The 19,230-nt window shown below is 42.1% G+C and overlaps 1 protein-coding gene across 4 annotated transcripts; it reads right to left on the bottom strand.

The window, feature by feature from the left end:
- Window positions 1–1,909: 1,909 nt before the first annotated feature.
- On the bottom strand, window positions 1,910–17,809 carry meak7 (MTOR associated protein, eak-7 homolog). 4 transcript variants are annotated; one of them, XM_082540912.1, is made up of 10 exons: window positions 15,768–16,341; window positions 15,467–15,625; window positions 15,202–15,354; window positions 14,665–14,928; window positions 14,443–14,587; window positions 14,131–14,342; window positions 10,204–10,390; window positions 8,009–8,127; window positions 6,985–7,164; window positions 1,910–5,100 (listed from the first exon to the last, which is right to left on the bottom strand). In XM_082540912.1, the coding sequence occupies exons 3-10, from the start codon at window positions 15,346–15,348 to the stop codon at window positions 4,975–4,977; spliced, it is 1,380 nt and encodes a 459-aa protein (XP_082397038.1). In that variant the 5' UTR covers window positions 15,349–15,354; window positions 15,467–15,625; window positions 15,768–16,341; the 3' UTR covers window positions 1,910–4,974. The 4 variants fall into 4 exon arrangements, with proteins under 4 accessions (XP_082397038.1, XP_082397036.1, XP_082397037.1 ...); XM_082540910.1 differs by lacking the exons at window positions 15,467–15,625; window positions 15,768–16,341 and adding an exon at window positions 17,716–17,809; XM_082540911.1 differs by having other exon boundaries at window positions 15,467–16,341.
- Between the last annotated feature and the right edge of the window lie 1,421 nt (window positions 17,810–19,230).

Genomic DNA, 19,230 nt, shown 5'->3' with positions numbered 1-19,230 from the left:
CCACAGCAGTATAGTATTGCAACATGGCATTTGGGTCTTCTAACTAAAATAGGAACATAAATAGTGGAGCATTGCCAGACCTGGCCCACATCTGGTTGACATACACCCTGCCATGACACCAGTCAGTCAGAAGTGCCAGCTTGATGCCGGACCCGAACCAGACCTGTTTTCTATGAGCCTGGGCTACATAAACCAAACCACAATCAGGCCAGATGTGGCATACCATCACATAAACAGTGCCATCTACACCAGGCCTGGCCCATATCTGGATGACATATCACTTACCATGCCACCAGTCAGCCAGCAGTGCTGGCTTGACACCAGATCCGGGCCAGGCCTGTCTGCTATGTGGGATATAGTGCTGCAGAACTGTGCACCTCCTCATTCTTTTCCCACATGTTTGCACTGAGTAGGAGATGCTCTGTATCCCATTGTACACGTGTACAGTGACAATATTATTCTAGCATACATTTTTAAAATAAAAGTGGAATCTAGCCACAACAGTCTGATTGTGAAATGCAAAGCAGGCATTTTTTTTTATCATCATGAAAAATCGTTTTTGACTGTTTCTGCAGCTACAGACCACAAATCTTACTCTTTATCTAAACCCCTGTAACTCAGATCCTACTAAAGTGAAAGTACATTCGTTTTTTCATTTCTTGCTTTAAACATCTTATATACACGCTGGCCACACGTTGGGCTGGTGTTGGAAAGACAGATTTGGGTCCATGTTGCCATGTTAGCATCACACAGTTGCTGCAGATTTGTCAGCTGGACACCCATAATGCAAATCTCCTATTTCAAAACATCCCAGGTTTTCTGCTGGACTGATCTGAGTTCAGTGAACCCAATGTTGTGTTTGAGGTAGCTGAGCGCTGTGACACGGTATGTCATCCTGCTGGAAGCAGTCATCAGAGGACACGGTCGTAGTAAAGAGATGGACATGATCGACAATTCTCAGGCAGGCAGTGGTGTTTGAACGATGCTCAGTTGGTACTAATATTTTACTGAAAATGTGCAAACTGTAGTCTCGGTTTCTCAGTTTGGTCTTCTGCTGCTGTGTCTTGTGCATTCAGAGATGCTCTTCTGCACATCTTGGTTGTAAAGAATCTTTATTGGTGTTATTTTTGCCTTCCAGTCAGCTCAAAGCATTCTCCTCATACATCTGACATCAAGGTGTTTACACCTGCTCACTGGATGCTTTTACCTTCTTCAGGTGATACTCTGTGAACCTCCTCTATAAAAGAAGGATGTGAGGAAAAATCTGGCACCAACACTCATGTCACATTTTGGTCACCTTGACCATGTCAGCACACCTGAGTTGCTGCGATGTGATTGGTTGATTGGTCGTCTTAAAAAGCAGTTGAACAGGTGTATCTGACGAAGTGGCTGCTCACCGGATGTGAGTGAAAAATTATTAAAAACCCGGGATGTCGTAGGCATTTGTTTCACCTGCGTTAGTCATAGTTCCAAACTCCAAAGAAGGATCATGAGTATTTTCACTCGCTGAAACGTCCTGGAAGCATTTGTTCATCAAATGTTTTATAAATATCTTTTTAAAAAGGGCAGCACAGCCTCATTTCCTTTACTCTGCATTTATAGTCGGCCTATTTTCAGAGAGGAAATTTCCCGCTGCTTCTTCTGAGCAAAGAATGATTATTTACAGCTGAATTTCCTTTTAAGTGAATAAAACAGTAAATGTAATATGTCCTTTGATAGCAAGTTAAGTTTGAGGTTTACTAGGTGACATCAGAACTATAGAAAAGTCAGCATGTGTGCGGATCAGGATGAAGAGAATAAAAACCCTGCTCTGCCAGACAAAGAAGAAAAAGCTACAAAGATGAATATTTTAGAAAATATGACGACACAGTCAAATATTTTACAAAGCCTACAGGGACATTTTAATCGCCCAAGTTGGAGAAAATATTCCAAAGAGTGTAAAATATGAAATGATCCCAGATTACGTTCATTTCTGGGAATATAATATTTAAATCTTTTCCTTACACAAATACAATAAACATAAATGTTTATGGGCCCAGAGCCGTCATGCTGCTGTTTGAAGTGCTGTCAGATTATCTGATAGATTTGCATGTGTAACTTGTCTCAGTAATTTGCATGATAGCGAGAGAGGAGCGGGCGAGATGGGAGGAGGTGAACACAGAGCCACTGATCAGCTGTTTGTATTAGCAGTTATTCGTCTGTGCGTCGTGCCGGCGGACATAAAGTCACATTCGAGCAAAAGTGAGAAGTGGGTCAAAGTAGCTACAATAAAGTGTACATACAGAAAATAACCAATAAATAATGAATACACCAGATTTCAGAGCTCATGTTGCTAACACTTGCTATGCTAACTCACACAGTCTAATTTGTTCCAGCTGAGTGAACAAAATCTGCACCGTGCACTTTTTTAACAGCTGACTGAACTCTGTGGTCACTAATAAAGAAATAACATTAAGCTGCTTTTCTGTGTCTTCACATCCATCAACCGTATTAATGCAACATTACCGATTTCCTGTTTGTGCAGCTGAACACATGAACACATTATATTAACACATATACACAGCATATCGACTGGTGTGTAACAGAAGTGGATTTCCTAAAGCTGCTCGTGGATCAAGTGGCTCTACAGCGACGAAAAGACAGGTTGTGTTTGTCCTGAGCTGAAAATAAAAGGTTGAGGGCTGTTTCCCATAAACTGTTCAGTGAAGTGAGATTTACAGAGTGCTGGGACAGAGGAAGGCTATCAGCTGCACCTCTGTACAACACGTCTGTTAGTTCTTCAGTTACTGATCCCTAAAGGTTATATTGGGGGATGTTTTTAGGGGAAGCATTTGCCTACATTTACATGTAAGGCTGAGCTGTGACACACTAGACTGTGGTTACAATTGTGAGGTGTGGCAAAAATAAGAGAGGCCTAAAAGAGGCCTGTGTCTACAACTGAGCCAGATGTCTGGCTGCTGATGGTAAGACCCAGCCATTTTTTGGGAATGTCAATTCAGTTAAGCGGGTGTGAATTAACTGGCTCGCTTAACAAACAGCTGAGCTCAGTCAGTGGCTCATTTGTCTTGTGGGCCTGATGTAGAGATCCCAATAGTCTCTCAGTTTACACCACCTCAGCTCAATGAGCTGGCGGCGACGTGAAGAAAAGGTTTCCTGGACTCTGCAATCCTGATCTTTATCAGCGTAACCACAGAACGAGTCAGTGCCAGAGCTGCTCAATCAAAGGTCTGCAGCACTGCCTAAATATGGATGATGGAAGATGGATGATATGTCACCACTTCCTTGCACTGTGCCAAAGAGAAGCTAGCGCGTCTTGTAAACGGGCGACTTCAGGTGATATCGGCTCAAACCTGCAATCATTTTGGTTGCAGCTGACATCACAAGCATGACATTGCAGGACACGTGTCACTTCTAGTTTTGCTCCATCTTTAGACAACCTGAACATTTACAACGCTCGCCTTATTCTGCAGCACATGAATGAAGTCTGTGAGCAGAACTAACAAGCTCCGCCCACAGGACTGATAAAAGAAGCCAGAATGGAAACGCCGAAAACTCTCTGCTGATCCTCTCGTGGCCCCTCGAAGATGGCTCCAATGGTGAGTCTGAACTTTGAAGCCTCAAAGCCTTTGTCTGCTGCCAACTGTGGGTGGAAAGATAAGCTATCAGCTAATTCTTGGATAGCAAGCTGCACCCATAAACCTACTTGTGGTGTGGTCGCAATAACTGACTATCCCGACAGTCCAGGGACTAAAATTTATAGATGTCTGCCAAGTGGCAACCTCTGAAGAAGCATCTTAGTCACATGGTAGAGTGCACCGTACTTTATTATTCCTTGCGAGCTTATTGGGAACCATGATTGTGCTTTATTTATTAGGGGCTCAAACTAGTGACTGAGACAATAAATACACATTGGAAGTGTTTAGTAAGGACACAGATCCAGGGAGCTGGAGGATGTTTTCCCTCTACAGTCTGCAGACGTCATTCTGAGACTTTACCCTGCCCGGCCATCAGACAGAATGCAAGGTTAACACACTTCAGCTACATCTATCTTTTAAATACAGTCGAAGAATCAACCATGGAAGCATTTAAAGTAGCGAGCAGCACCCATCTTCACACACTGCTTCACCTTTCACACCGGAGCAGAGCAGCTGCTGCTGTAAACTGCTGCAAAAACAGCCTTTTAAATGAATAACAGCCAGTTAGTGCAACAAGTAAAGTGCTGCAGCTTCTCTGGATCAGCTCACTCTGCTGTTCATATGAGGAAGAAGGAAAATAACACCAAAAAAATCAAAAGTAAAGCATAAAAAAAGGCTTGAAATATTTCACTTTATAAGTAATATAATACAGATTAAATAGAGATTTATTGATCCTCTTGCTGATCAACCACAGACCTGCTCATCTGTCTAAAACACTGAAGCATAAAATCACACGCGACTTAAAAGATGAAATTCACAGTATCACATCTGCACAGACGCTACAGGCCTGCTGTGATGCAGCATTCCACAGTCTTTGTTTAAGCTGTTAATTACTCAGCTTATCTGCCCAGAATCCAAGTCAGGATTTGGACTTTGTGCTAACTGGTAAGGAATAGTAAATCCAGGAATGTGTCCAGTTTGTAAGACAGGTAATCAAAGTTTCTGTTTCTTGTCTTCATGAACTTTACTGGAAGGAAAAAGAAGCTGTGATCGCCAGTGTTGTAAATTCCCTGAATTATTCCTCCAAGCTACGTCTCTTCAGTCTGATTCTTCACTCTGTGTTTTTTAATAGTGATGAAATGAATTCACTCCAGTGCAGCTCAAATGTGAACACGTCCATCGTGCTCTCACTGATGTAAAGCAGGCCTGAAACCTGCACACTGGTGACAAACCACACTGTGCAGACCACCTTTAAGCTTAATCCACATGAATTAGTAACTGGGTAGACTGGGGGGGGGGGGCATGAATGGAAGCGATATATAGCTGGGTGTGTTTACAGTCACTCCTGGTCATCCTCTGGTTCTCTGAGGCCCTGACTGTGCATGGTCTTCCCTGTCATCTCCATCAGGGCCTGGGCCTCTGGATCCACATCCAGGATGCTCTTCTTAGCTCCGCCCTCCTCACCCTGTAAAGCAAAATAATAGGTACAGAAAATAAAAACACAGTTTTTAAAGGAAACAGCAGGTTCATGCAGAAGAACTGCAGCTCTCGTGGTGCAGTGCATGCTCTGTGCATGCACTGATCAGCATTAGAGTGCAACAAAATCTCCTCAGTGTGAGTTTGCCATTAGACAAATTCTGCTGTGTGAAATGTTGTACTTTCATATATTATTAATGCAATATACAACTGCACAAAAAGTTAGTGCTCTGTGCATATTAATTACCTTGAAAAATAATTTAGGAAAGTAACATAAAGTGAGATTTGTGGAGTACTAGCACACTGGGCGATAAACTGGTCTGTCTGCTAAACCTGCAGAGTTACTGATCCCTAAAGGTTATTTAGGGGGATGTTTTGATGGGAGGTCTTTGCATACATTTACATGTAAGGCTGAGCTGTGTTGTGACACAGAGACTGTTGGTTACAGTGGTGGGCGTGGCAGAAATAAGAATAAGAGAGACCTAAAAGAGGCCCGTGTTTATGACAAAGCCACCTGACTAACAGCTGTTTGGGTATCACCTTGTTGCTGCACAATATTATTTTATTTCTGTCAAACTGTGCTATCTTTGGTATTACTTGTAGATTCAACAGAAGTAATGGGAACAAATGATGTGTTTTATGACAGGCTGCTAGTGGCAAAGTGTCTAAAAATGTAATTTAAGCATTTAATTTGAAAGAAATCTAAAGAATAACTGTGAAAATGATCAGGTACAGGGAGTGGACAGAAAAAGCCGCCAATGTTCAAAGAAAACATTTGAAAGAGCTTCAAAAAGCCTGGAGAACGATTGCTCGGGAGTCCTTTGAATTTAAAAGGAATTGCTCCTTGGAAATAAAATATGAAGAAATGAGGGGTGGCTCAAGACTTTTGCACAATATTGTATGCAGGGATACTAAAGAGGAGATTCTGTCTGTTAGTCAGGAACTTTGAAGGAATAATGCATGTTTCCTCTTTGTCCTCTCTGGAGCATCCGAGTGTGTGTGTCTCTGTCGACTTTCTGAAAGTCAACAGAGCCCCTTATAATCCCGTGGGCCTTATGTATGAACTCTGGTTGTGTTTACTGACCTGGAAACGATTTTATGTGCACGGCGCTCGAAAATCTGTCAAATGTTTCAGTACGACTTTGCTAAGCTACGAAGCCGCACCGCTTGATGGATTGTCGGAGCATTACGGCTATTGTAGGCGGAGCCTCGCGGAGTGATACGTACTGTGCTTCAACATAATGTTACCGTACTGTGTGTGTATAAGCTCTTTTTAAGTTTTGTGGATATTATACATGGTTATGCTGAGGATGTGTCGGCCAGTTCCCACTGGAAATGCCTTTTGGTTAAACTGTCAGCAAGGAATTTGCATTTGCACTGTTAAACTTTTATATAACTTTAATGGACATAAAAAACTGCTGCTTGTTTAAGTGAAAATACATAGATTATTTTTTTTTGCACTAATAAAGTTGAGGAGTTGTAAAGTATTTTGTCTCGTGTCAATTATATCGTCAGTTATGTCGTTATCGCAAATTTTCAAATGTATATCATGATAGATATTTTTGTTCATGTCGCCCTGCTCGACTATCCCAGCAATTTTCTTTTGATTAGACATAAAAGCTGCAAACACTAAAAATGGGCTCTAAAGAGAAACTTTAGTTAAGGCCCAAATCACACAAAATGCAAACATGTATTTCTTTGGTTTTAAACTCAACGTTTGACGGAGATGTTGTTTGGCTGTTTGTGTTCAGACAGCCACACATTGTTGGCTCCAGGTACACCGACTAACACCCAGTGTAAACCTTCTGACTCTAGGTCAGCACGGGTCTTTATTTTGCCGAGTTTATAGAAGAATTTGAACAAGTACTCTGACCTCCTCGGGCTCTGGGGGTTTTCCCACAGCCCACACTTCCATGGAGTCCAGGGTGAAGTCTTCGTCTCCAGAGAGCTGAGGGCTGCCATACGTGGTGCACTTGGGTCGTGCCCGGCTATGACCGCGGCCAAAGTCACTATCCAGCCACAGGCCGAAATAGCCGTGCTGACCGCCCATCCCCTGATGAACACCAGACAACACATCTTTATGTCAGTTAACACAAGCAGGTCACACAAAACAAATCATTTTCGGGGGCCACTCAGGGGCAAATAAATAAATATCGTCTCTTTAGCCGCTGTGTTCAGGAAACCAACCGAGTACTTTTCTATGCTGAAATCTAACCAGCAGGTGAAAGTATGAAATGTTCAAATGATTTCTAAATGATCAGAAGATGTGCTTAGTTTGTCAGGTCAGGCTGAACATAGCTGCTGTATGAGGTACAGAGCCACATGCTCCTGAGTATTACAGCCTGCTTACTGCACCACTGAGATGATGATGAGATATTCCTGCACTTCTGTGGGACTTTCTGTTGAAACTCTTCTGATTCTGGACAAAATCGAAACTTTTACTCTTTTTAATTCTGCTGTCCAATTATTTGAGTCATAATTGGCAGATTTCTGTTTACTATCATCTGTAGACCCTCAAATGTCAAAGACAGCGCAGCTCTACATTACACCTGAAGCACAGATACTACACCATCATTGCACTGTGACAACAACAGGTGACACTGATATCACTGAGTGTAGCTGTTGGATCAGTGAGCCAACACTGCTACCATCAGGTCAGAGATAACCAACATGCTCAGCACACACCTCAGGAGAATTCTTAGATAAAAGGGTAAAAAACAAAGCTTTTTAAGATTCACTTTCACACAGTCTGCTATGTTCCCTAAATCACATACAGCTTCTCTAAAGATATTAAGGCTCTGGTAAAAGTAAGAGGTCATGTGTGAGGATATCTGTGATGAGCACAGGCCCTGAGGAACATTAATAAGTTCTCTCCAGCTGAACGAGTGTGGTCTCACCAGTCCGTTGGGCATGGTCTGCTGGTTCTGATTGAGGTACATGAAGTGTTGGTTGTATCCTGTTGCTGTATAAACTCTCAGTTTGGGGCTCACAGTGAACAGGAAGCATCTGGAGTCACCTGCGCGCGCGCACGCACACACACACACACACACACACACACACACACACACACACACACACACACACAAATATACAAATTATGAAGATGTGAGAGGAAAGTCAAGGGACAGCCCACAGTATTCAAAGCAGTGGTGTTACTTCCTCAGTGTTTCATTTCATCCGTGTTTTCAGATGAGTCTCTACCTGCTGCCTGACATATTTGTATCTATTAGAGCCGACACACTTTCTTTCTTGTGGTTAATCTTTTACTGAGCTGTAAATCTCATCCGATTACGTACTGCTGTGGAGAGCCTTAGAGAAAAACCAAATGATGCTTCAGTGATTTGACATTTACAGATGTCTCAAGATATGCACAGAAAAAAAAGTTCTGCAAAGGATGAATAGCAAAGAGGTTTGCGTTTAAAACGCAGCCACGGCTCAGAAGCATAAACAGTAACGCAGCGATTTATTAAGAGCTCTTTGCTCCAAACGAGCAGCAGCTTCTGGGTCAGAAAAATGAAGCCAATGCAGAAGAACTGCAGCTCCTCTCGTTAATGCAGACTTCAAAATGAGTCGAGGCCCACAGACTGCCCAAATCCACAACATTTAAAATGCAGACTAAAGAAATAATTTCTGTAATGTTGGTGCCTTCTGGAGCTGTTTTACTGATGACAAGTAATACGGCTCGTTGTTTGATACAGCACGCCAGCAGAGATGTGTTTGATATATTTACATATAAAATATTAAAGGAATATAACAAAATATGTATAAATATTTGTAAAAATTATCTTAGGTGCTTTTTTTTAACGTTTTATAATTTTTAGATTTGCTGTGTTTTTTTCAAATATTGTATCAGTCCAGTTAAGATGAGATGAGATAAGCTTCACCACACATGAGAAATTTGTTTTGTTACAGCAGTAAGTGAACAGTGCAAAGTTACATAGCAAAAATAGAAAAACCCACTGGAATAGGATGAGATGATATGAATAAGAATAAGATACTGTACACAATAGAATAGAATAAAATAAAATACTATATACAACTGAGTAAAATACAACGTTGTTAAAAAAGAATTGCACCTAGTGTTATTGCACATACGGCAATAACACTGTTGTGTGTGTTTGGTCAGCTGTGAAGTCTTTGTTGTGGAGTGTGACAGCAGTGGGGAGCAAAGACCTGCAAAATCAGGTGAGTCAGTGCACTGAAACGTAATTCTAATGAATGAAATATACTTGACAGAGAAATCGACATCATGCCTTCTGGCTGGATGGTGTGGAAAGTTGTGGTGTGGGGTTACATCTTATTAAGTCACGATGTAGATCTTCCACAGATATCTAAATCACGCTTAATATGCACTAACTGGTGTATGCTCTGAATGACAATAAAGTATCGATTCTAATATATTCTATTCTATTCTAGACTAGAGAACAGGGGCTTCAGAAAGATGAAGAAATTCAGCTAGAAACAAAGTTTTTATGTGTGGCTTGTTTCATGTGAATCGTGTCTAAACCACAGCATCAAAGAACTTTTAGTTTTCTTTTAAAAAAAGTAACTTCCTGTTCGGCCACTCAAGCCTGTGCAACAGACAGGTATGACTCGAACCCGCGAAGTTAAACACTCACTGATTTTTCTTTTAAATCTGGATGTATTACTTGGTTTTACAACAGTGCCAGCAGCTCTCAAAAACAGGTCACTGTGATTTGTGCGGTCCCTTCTTGTAGGACCACAATCAGAATGATTTATTTCACTTGGCTAAATGTTAGAATAAAATATTAAAATATTCACTTTGTGGCCTTTTTTTACATTTTAGAGGAAACAGGAAAGCTTGGAGAAAAAAATGACATTAATGAAGTAACATCGTGGCAAACCATATATGCATCTGTCCTTTTATATGATTCTGATTACAGAAACTCCCAAATCACCACACTGTTAAATTCTCCCTGAGCGGCTGCATCAGACAATACCACTTAAAGAAGGATCATTTCGAGCTGTGAATCATGCAAAGCTACCCAAATACAGTGCAAGAATAAAAATGAGCACAACAGGTGGACTTCAGCTCTTTTGCAGTGGGAGCACTAGTCTGTGGCATACTTACCCTGAAACTGAGGTTTGACCTCCCAGGTGTGGGAGGCGAAGCCCCCAAAGACCTGCCCCTTGGTGTCTCTGATAAGCAGCAGGGTGGGCCCCTGCTTCATCAGGCCGGCCACCATCCTGGTAAAGCTCTCCCCGTGCAGCCGAGTGGAAAACACAAGCCTCCAGGGGGCGCTGTAGCCATCTGGCAGCTGGTGAGATTAAAGTGACGTGTGGAAGAATATGTGTGACATCTGATGAATGATTTGCTGTTATAATAAAAATCACACTACAACAGAGGAGGTGGATCGGGAGTCTGAAAGGTGACGGAGAACCTGTTCCCCTCTTGTTACTCAGATCACTGAATGTCTTGTTTCGCCACTTTGCATGACTCAGTGCTTTTAGTTCTTGTTATCCCACTAACACTCCCCCTATTCTTCGCAGCTCTCACCGCACTCTGCATGTGCGCTGCTGGAAAGACGAGTAAATGCTGTGCCAAACCCACTGACCAACCCCACTCAAAGACAGCAACTACTGCCCGCTCCACTCTGTTTGTAGTAGAGTATATAAATACAAAAGCATGGTTGCTTGGCACATTCATTTAAATTAATGCACTCCCAGCCTCTCCCTAACCTAAAATTAACTCTACCTAGAAGTTAAAACCAAGTCTTAGCCCTCAAACAGGCCCTTCAGAAGGCGTGCGAACATGAGAGTTGATCGAATTTCTTTTACAACATTTCATATCTTTGATTGTCTGAAGCTCAAACAAGTTCTCAGAGACACAGGTTCACACACTTGCTTTTGTCTTTGGTTTCCTGTGACAAACTACTTCAATCGCTCACTCGTGAGCAGGCGAGCAGTTCTTGAGAAAGCTGCAAGCCACAATCTCTCCATTCTGCACGGCCAGAACAACACACATTCAGCGAGTACATCTTTTATTGTAAACATTTGGACAGTGATGCACCTTTTGTGATTTTGCCTCTGCACACAGGCCTCTTTCACCTGCATCGATCTCTGTTTGAACCCCCCATATGGAAAAGACTCAGATGTGGCCTACTTCATATAGTGAATCATATAAGGCTTCTATGATTTACTCATGAAAGCGTTCATATATTGTTTTAGTAAGTATCCAAAACATACAAGTTTCATTTATATAATTTTTCAAGGGATCTTATATCTGTTTTCACTCTTGTATGCTTTTCATACAAGTTTCATACAAGACAGATACAAACTTCATAAGATTCATATATATCTTTTCCATATGGGTCGTAAGTGTTAAAGCTACATGTTTACCTCTGATCAATATCAGTAAAAGCAGTAAAACAATACAAGACATCTGAGCAAATTCTGATAGGCTGGTGGTGATAAATGTGTTGCAATAGTTAGTCGATTCATTGATTCTGATTACAGATTCTGGTTAATTACAAGGAACACTATGTAGGCAGCTACTTTCTGTTTTAATGGTTTAAAGAAGGCTTTTCCTTGTTTGAACATGAAAGCACCCTGAGCTTTCATAAATATACCAGAGACTCATATTAGAGTTGCAATATTTAATCAAGTAATTCCTTCTCCAATCAACAGAAAAACAGCTTGTAAAAGACTTAAGAGAATAAAAAGGAAGAAGCCAAATGTCAGAGCTATTTGCTTGTCTTGGTCTCTAAACTTACTACTTGAATGTTTTTCCCGTTTTACTAACATGAAGAACAACATTACAGCAAAATATGGAAGATGCCAGCATGTCTGCAAACACTCGCTCCTGGTCGGTGGCTCGGTCTCAAGCCCTGCGTGACTTGACCTTACAGCGTCTTAGATGCAAACAGGCAAGTTAACGTTACATGATTAGCGGTCATGTGACTGCAAAACCTTAATGGAAGTCTATGGCAAAAACAGCGATCCGATTCGATCTCTAAAAGCTGTCATGACACACTAACAATAACATTTTGTAACTTTTTTTATCAGTCTCGTCTAAGAGGAGCCTGATAAAGAAATCGACCCAAATGGCAGATGGCCCCGCCCCTCCCTGAGCCTGTTTCTGCTGGAGGTTTCTTCCTGTTAAAAGGGAGTTTTTCCTTCCCACTGTCGCCAAAGTGCTTGCTCATAGGGGCTCATATGATTGTTGGGTTTTCTCTGTATTATTGTAGCGTCTACTTTACAATATAAAGCACCTTGAGGTGACTGTTGTTGTGATTTGGTGCTGTGTAAATAAAATTGAATTGAACTGAATTAAGACGAGAGGATTAACCAGGTAAAGATTGGACATTAAAGAGTGTTTAGTTTCACAGTTCGCTCGAGCCTTTGCTCTGTTTTTTTGGTTGCAGACCTGTGTTATTCAAGTCAGCAAAGTTTCAAGAGTTAATTATCCAACTGACAAAAGCAACTTGAGAAAAATGAAAGTTTGGAGAAACATCTTTGGATAGTTGGAGCCTTGTGAACGTTAATTTGACTTGGCTACATTTGATATGAGTTTGCTGATTTAGGATGACAAAAATCCTAAAATGAGAGAATAATGTCTTGGTGTTGCTCTTACTTGGCACCAGAGATGGGCAGTAACGCGTTACTATAATCTGATTACTTTTTTCAAGTAATGAGTAAAGTAAGGGATTACGCTGCGTTACTGCGTTACTAAAACCGTGATTTCGTTTGCGAGAGTGTCTCCTCACAATGATGTAAGCGAGCACGACGTTCGTGACAACAGCTGTGTGCAGATCAACAATGGATCATATATCGAGTGCGGCAGAGCGTGCAGCGTTTAAAGCGTGGAAGTACTGACCTTACTTTGGGTTTGATTCCGTAAAAAGTGACAAAAACATTAGTGTCCGCTGTTCACTGCGTGGGAAGAAAACTTCTTTTTACAGCGAAAAAAAACCCCTAAACGTCCGAGCAAGCACCGAGTAGCTACGACGTGATGGGAAACTCACAGAGAAACTCGCGGATCCTCCCACTGACATGACGGCTGTGGCACACCTGCACCAGGGCAAACCTCCGCCTGCCCCACTCCTGCTAAACAGGTGAAAATAGAGCAACAGGACCGCTGAGTCTTTGACTTTATTTATTTTCTGCTGTGAGTGTAAACACACAAAATATTTTATTTTATGTGCTGGAATGTGCAGAAAATAGGTTTAAATGTTAAACAAATTTCTTCCAGTCAGAGAATGTTGCATATGATTAAATGTTTGCTTGATGCATAAAGTTAAGAGATTAAAACTAATAAAACAAGTTTTATAAAGTGACTTTTCCATTTGATTACATTTTGTATGATGGATTATGCAGAAAAAGTAGAATTGGGCTGAAAGATCTATCGCTTCATTACCTATTCAGGTTGTAAATCGTGTTTTTAAAAAGTAACTAAGTAACTAATTTCTTTCTAAAACAAGTAATCAGTAAAGTAACAGGATTACTTTTGGGGGAAGTAATCAGTAATTAGTTACTGATTACTTTTTCCAAGTAACTTGGCCAACACTGCTTGGCACCCACCTGTACAGACCACATCAGGTGCAGCCAGTAAAAAGATCTACTTACTGAACATACATACATAGACTGCAAGTGTAGCTACAGCATTACACTTCGTTGTACATGTACTGTGTACATACATGTGCAATAAAAGGCTATTCTATTCTATTCTATTCAAATAAAGGAAAGTTTTGTCGTCTTCACACCGAGAAACAGCTTATTAATGTCACACAGGTATGAGACATCTGAAGCAGCACCAGATAACTGATGTCAAGGTGTAGGTCTCATGTTGGAACTAGAATCGGCTGGATCGCTGCGTTTCTAAAAACTAGAGCACCTGAATACAGTTTATATGTTTGCTGTTCGCACTGCAGTAACACAACTAAGTTCTCATTAAGCAGGCAAAAACAGAAGTGTAACACCAAAATGTTTCAGGGTGTCTGAAAGTTTTTTGGTTTTTTTGACTCCATAAAAAAGCAAAAATATGCTGGTATATACTGACCTGTGGAGCCAGAAACATGAGGGTGGGGATGTCCAGTAGACACTTCAGTTCATTCCAAGGCGTCTCCCTGCAGGGGGGCAGCAGCGTCGGGGCTGGCCGGTTGCTCAAAGACACACTCAGTCCCTCAGCTACCAGCAGCTCCAGGTACTGTGATACCTGCTGTACCCTGAAGATCCAGTCTTCCAGACAGGAAACATCACAATCCCCCTCATCTAATGAGAAAAGGGGAAGTAGTAGATTTAAAGTAGATTAAGTCAGAGAAGTAGAAGTCAGAGTTTCTAAAATATTCAAGAACTTCCAAATCAGCTCTACCTGATGGTTTGAGCTCAGAGCACATCTGCTCTGCCAGGAGTTTTACACCCAGGGAGATGTCACCCATCCTCTCTGGCTTCCAGCCCTGCAGGCGTCCTCTGTGGACCAAAATCTGAACTACAGCAGAGACCAGGTCCTGGAGGAACTTTAGTGAAAGAGCAGGAGTGCTGTAAGAAGCACAGACAACAAATGCTGCAGAAACCAACACTACACTCTACTCACCTCCAGCACCTGCTCACATGTGACAACCGCTGCCGCCCCTGCCGCATGCTGGGACATGGCCATGACGAGGGGGGCACGTTCTTCTGCAGTTCCCCGCAGAGTGTCTGCAAGGAAGACGATCAACTGCTCTCGGCTGACTCCAGAGGGGCCGGCGTATCCGGCCTTCCCCGTGGCTGCTGGAGCTGCCAGTCCAGGGTCGATGCTGGACATGCACCGGTAGACCCTCCTCACCATCGAGCCTGGTGCCACGCTGCCCACTGATGACTGGGAGAAACAAAATGTTTAAAGAAACCCGGTGACAGAAAGCACCTCTACACCAAGTAGTCAAAGCATCATAGTCACAAAAACAAATCCTGCCTGATAGGAAAAGTTTAAAGATGTACAAATGGAAAACTGGACTTCTTAAAACATGTGAAACCTGATGTAATGAAGTCGTGATGTTACATAGAAACTATTATTCAGGCTTTTACCTGTTCCATCTGCTGACACACTTTTAAGTCTTATTTTGAAAACATTTAGTACTGCTTCCAGTCACACCTGCAGCATCTCCAGCGTTATGGTCTTCCCTGCGGCGCCCCCAGCACCACCCTGGAGCTTGTCAAAAACCCCCTCAACCACGGGTCGCTCCTCGGGACGGAAACGGGCCAGCCGCTTCTGCACCACCACACTCTCAGCGTTACCCATGATGTTCTGCAGTCACACACAAAGTACAGCAGAATGGAAATCATCATTGTGTGTACGTACTGCCAGGCAATCGAATCCAATTCAAAGAAAAGCAAAGCAATATTACATTTGAACCAACCTAAAGATAAATCGATATCAATGAAAAGAGGAGCAATGGCTATTTTTTTAACCACTGGGCGAGAGGCGGGGTACACCCTGACAGGTCGCCAGGAAGTCACAGGGCTAAAAGTCGAAGAAGCGAAACCAGGTGATGAGTTTATGGGCTCGCTTAAAGAAGCTAAAATGAAAAGAATTCGATGATAAATTTTTTAAACCTCCTGTGAGCTGAGCAAATTAATCAAGTTTAGAAATTAAGAAGAATACATACTGTACCAAAGACAAAAATGTAGCTAAGCCTAAATAGTGAAGCAAATGTGCACCTGCAAAGGCGGCAGGGGCGACTCCCATGGTTGCAAAAAGACTTCTGGTTGCATAGAAGTCTAAGGGAAAATCATACTCTGCTCCCTTATGAAGCCACCTGATTAAACACTTTCTGAAGAATTTATGGGCTCAGTCTTCAGAGGCATCATAAAAGGGGGCAGACTACCAAGTTAGGTGGGAGGGGACTGGGCAAGTTCCTAGTTCTTTCTAAGGTATGGACATCCAAGGTATGGACATTGAGGCTGTGGACAGCTACAGGTACCTTGGTGTTCATCTGAACAATAGACTGGACTGGACTCATAACTCAGACGCCCTCTACAGGAAAGGGCAGAGCAGGCTGTACCTGCTGCGGAGACTCAGGTCGTTTGGAGTGGAGGGCCCACTCCTGAAGACCTTCTATGACTCTGTTGTGGCTTCTGCTATCTTTTATGGTGTGGTCTGCTGGGGCGGCAGCATCTCTGCTGGGGACAGGAAGAGACTGAACAGGGTGATCCGAAGGGCCAGCTCTGTTCTAGGATGCCCTCTGGACCCAGTGGAGGTGGTGAGTGACAGGAGAACGGCGGCTAAGCTGTCATCCCTGTTGGACAACGTCTCCCACCCCATGCAGCAGACTGTGACAGCACTGAGCAGCTCCTTCAGTGGGAGACTGCGGCACCCACGGTGTGGGACGGAGAGATTTCGCAGGTCTTTCCTCCCCACTGCTGTCAGACTCCATAATAAAGACTTTAACTGATCAAGCACACACATCCATACATGTGCAATAATACTAAGTGCAATAATCCTTTCTGTCATCGTTGTATTTTTACTCAGTTGTATATAGTATTTGTATTCTATTTTTATCTTATTGTATATTTATTTTATTTTATTCTACTGTATATAGTATTTTATTTTATTCTATTCTGTACAGTTGTGTACTGTATTTATTCTTATTGTATTCTAATTTTTGCCTCATAACTTTTGCACTGTCCACTTCCTGCTGTGACAAAACAAATTTCCCACGTGTGGGACTAATAAAGGTTATCTTATCTTATCTTATCTTAACCAGGATGACCTCTGAACGGTGAACATCGACACATGTGACAGGCATGTCTGGACCCGGTTTGCAGGGCTTTGGGACACAATGAGCAGCAGCATTTAGATGCTTTATGAGGAACTTAATTGTCTGATTAATAAAACATTAGGTTCAGCTGCTTCACTACAGCAGCGTCTCCTGAGATCTCTCCTGGTTAGGCAGATGTGAAAGCGCCACTGTGGGCTCACTAACTGGCTCAGTGAATACGTTGCACTCCCAGTGCTGATTAAGCTTTATCATTTAGTGGTGACTCCATAGTGGCCTGTATATTATGCCCCTCCGATTAATATGAATGGAAAGGACACAACAGCAGAAACGCTAGTTTTTATAATGTAGTCCAGCACACATGGCCCTACATGTGTTTTCTTTCTGTCTTAATCAGCTGCTGATGCCTGAAAACACGTTTAAAATCTTTGTCTTTCTGAAGGCGTTTCTAGATTCCCGAAAAACTCATCCAACCATCCGAGAATAAAAAACAGCAGCTTCACCGAGTAACCTGCGACAGTTTTAACTTCTTTCTGTGGACGCGGCCATCTTTGTTTGGACTCAGGAATCGCAGGTGCACCCGGGAAGGAGGACAAAATTACTCTTTATCATTGCATTGACAGGAAAGTTTTTCCACCCGATGATTAGAGGCGTCCTTGGCTATTCTAAAGATACACACAGAGGTGATTTAGCGTTTAAAACGAAGCTAGCCAGGCTACTTTTCATCAGCGGTTAGCTGACACCTGGATGAATGCTGGGGTTAAAGTAACAGAGCCCAGCACTGCTTCATGATTATCCTTCGCCGAAAACGTCGTGTTTGATTAGCGAAGACAGATTTTATGCACCGCGGTCTCCGACAATAACAGTAAATGTGTCCGTGAGGCGCAAACCTTTGAATGAAAAAGCTGCTAAAAGCTTTCCATCCTGTGACAGCAACACTTCCGGGTCTTGCAGGAGCAACAGCCAATGAAAGAACGAAATGTCCACGCGCTCCAGGGAGGGGGCGGAAACAATGCGCGTGAGCAGCCTGGGCGCGTTCAAAGCGTCTCAGGTACAATACTGAAATACCGGAATACCAGTTGTATTCATACAATATTTCTGAACATGATTATCAGATAGATAATACTATATACTCAAAAATAAATGGTATACTATAAATACTATTCGAGCAATTTGTACGACGTACATCATTTTTTAATATTTACATAAAGTGACATGGTATAATAATATTGAAACATTTATTTTTAGCAGGCATTTGTCATATGTGCATATGAAGTGATAAAGTGTAAAATTTGTATGAAAAACCATGTGTGGAGTTTTAAAAAAATATCCAATGAAGGCCATATTTATCCTTGAAAAAACGTCATAATTTCATAGGCAGGAGATTACTGTGAATGTGACTTTATCAAATGAAAGGAAAGACTTTGTAATACCACATAAATCGGCTTGCATCATATCTCATTTCTTTCAGCACACTCAGATCCTGGGGCCCGTCACATCAGAGGGCTCCTGGTTTTTAGAATATACATGAAGTAACACAGCTCGATGACAAGACACAAAACAACTATTAAAATTGATAATCAATCCCATAAAGACAAAAAAGAACCACAGGAAGAAGAAAAACAACTACAAAGAGACTCTAAACTCTCAAAATACCCACAAAGAAAATGATACAAAGGTCTCAAGGATATATTTTTAAAAAAAAGAAAACTCATTCTGCAGTTTCTGTAGTTTCCCTCTTCCTGAAAAACTGAAACAAATAGTAATTTATTGTCCAGTTTTCGTACTTTTGTCTCAAACCTGAATGTGTGACTCATACACAGTACAGCCCTCATAAAGAGCTTGTATTGTTTTCATGCTCCCGTCCCCTCTTTCGCCAGTAGAGGGGCCACGAGAGTAACTAAAGACAGACGGGAAGGTCCTCTGCAGAAACAGCAGGCAGTTGGAAAAACGCCTTTTAAGGGCATAAGATTTGCTGTGTGAGTGCTCGGAGTTGGATGTGTCGCATTGTAATGAGGGCTTTTGAATATGAAGGTGACGCATTGCCATCTGCTTGCGTCACATAAACAGGATATGGTGGCAAAGCAGAGAGTGCAGTATAAGAAGAACCTGAGAGTTTGAAGACCAACCCCGGAGTGCATCCACTGCAATAAAGCCACAGATAACTGGGTCATAAACCTGAATGACTCAGTGAAGTTTTGGTAGCACGAATACTAAATGGAGTTATCATCACTCTTCTGAAGCTCAGCAAAATGAATTAAAGTGCTTCTTAGGCACATTTTCTGGTGGACCTCCACCTGCCTCCATCTGAATTTGAACCTCACTGCCTCTAGGCTTTTGCTTAGTCCTAGAACCACACCTTCCAGATTTTTAGTCTTTCTGCAAGTTTGCTCTCATGTCTGCTT

This window comes from Aulonocara stuartgranti (genome assembly GCF_965226115.1).
Source record: "Aulonocara stuartgranti genome assembly, chromosome: 7".
In the NCBI taxonomy this organism is placed as follows: Eukaryota; Metazoa; Chordata; class Actinopteri; order Cichliformes; family Cichlidae; genus Aulonocara; species Aulonocara stuartgranti.
Note: the sequence above shows the minus strand (reverse complement) of the source record. Positions and strands in the feature narration are given on the sequence as shown.

What these genes read in the sequence shown, in the direction of transcription:
- meak7 (XM_082540910.1), bottom strand. Translation starts at nt 15,348, where the DNA reads ATGGGTAACGCTGAGAGTGTGGTGGTGCAGAAGCGGCTGGCCCGTTTC. An exon ending in CATGTGAGCAGGTGCTGGAG is followed by an intron (nt 14,588 to 14,664) that starts GTGAGTAGAGTG and finishes CTTTCACTAAAG; the next exon opens with TTCCTCCAGGACCTGGTCTC. An exon ending in CTCTGAGCTCAAACCATCAG is followed by an intron (nt 14,343 to 14,442) that starts GTAGAGCTGATT and finishes TTTTCTCATTAG; the next exon opens with ATGAGGGGGATTGTGATGTT.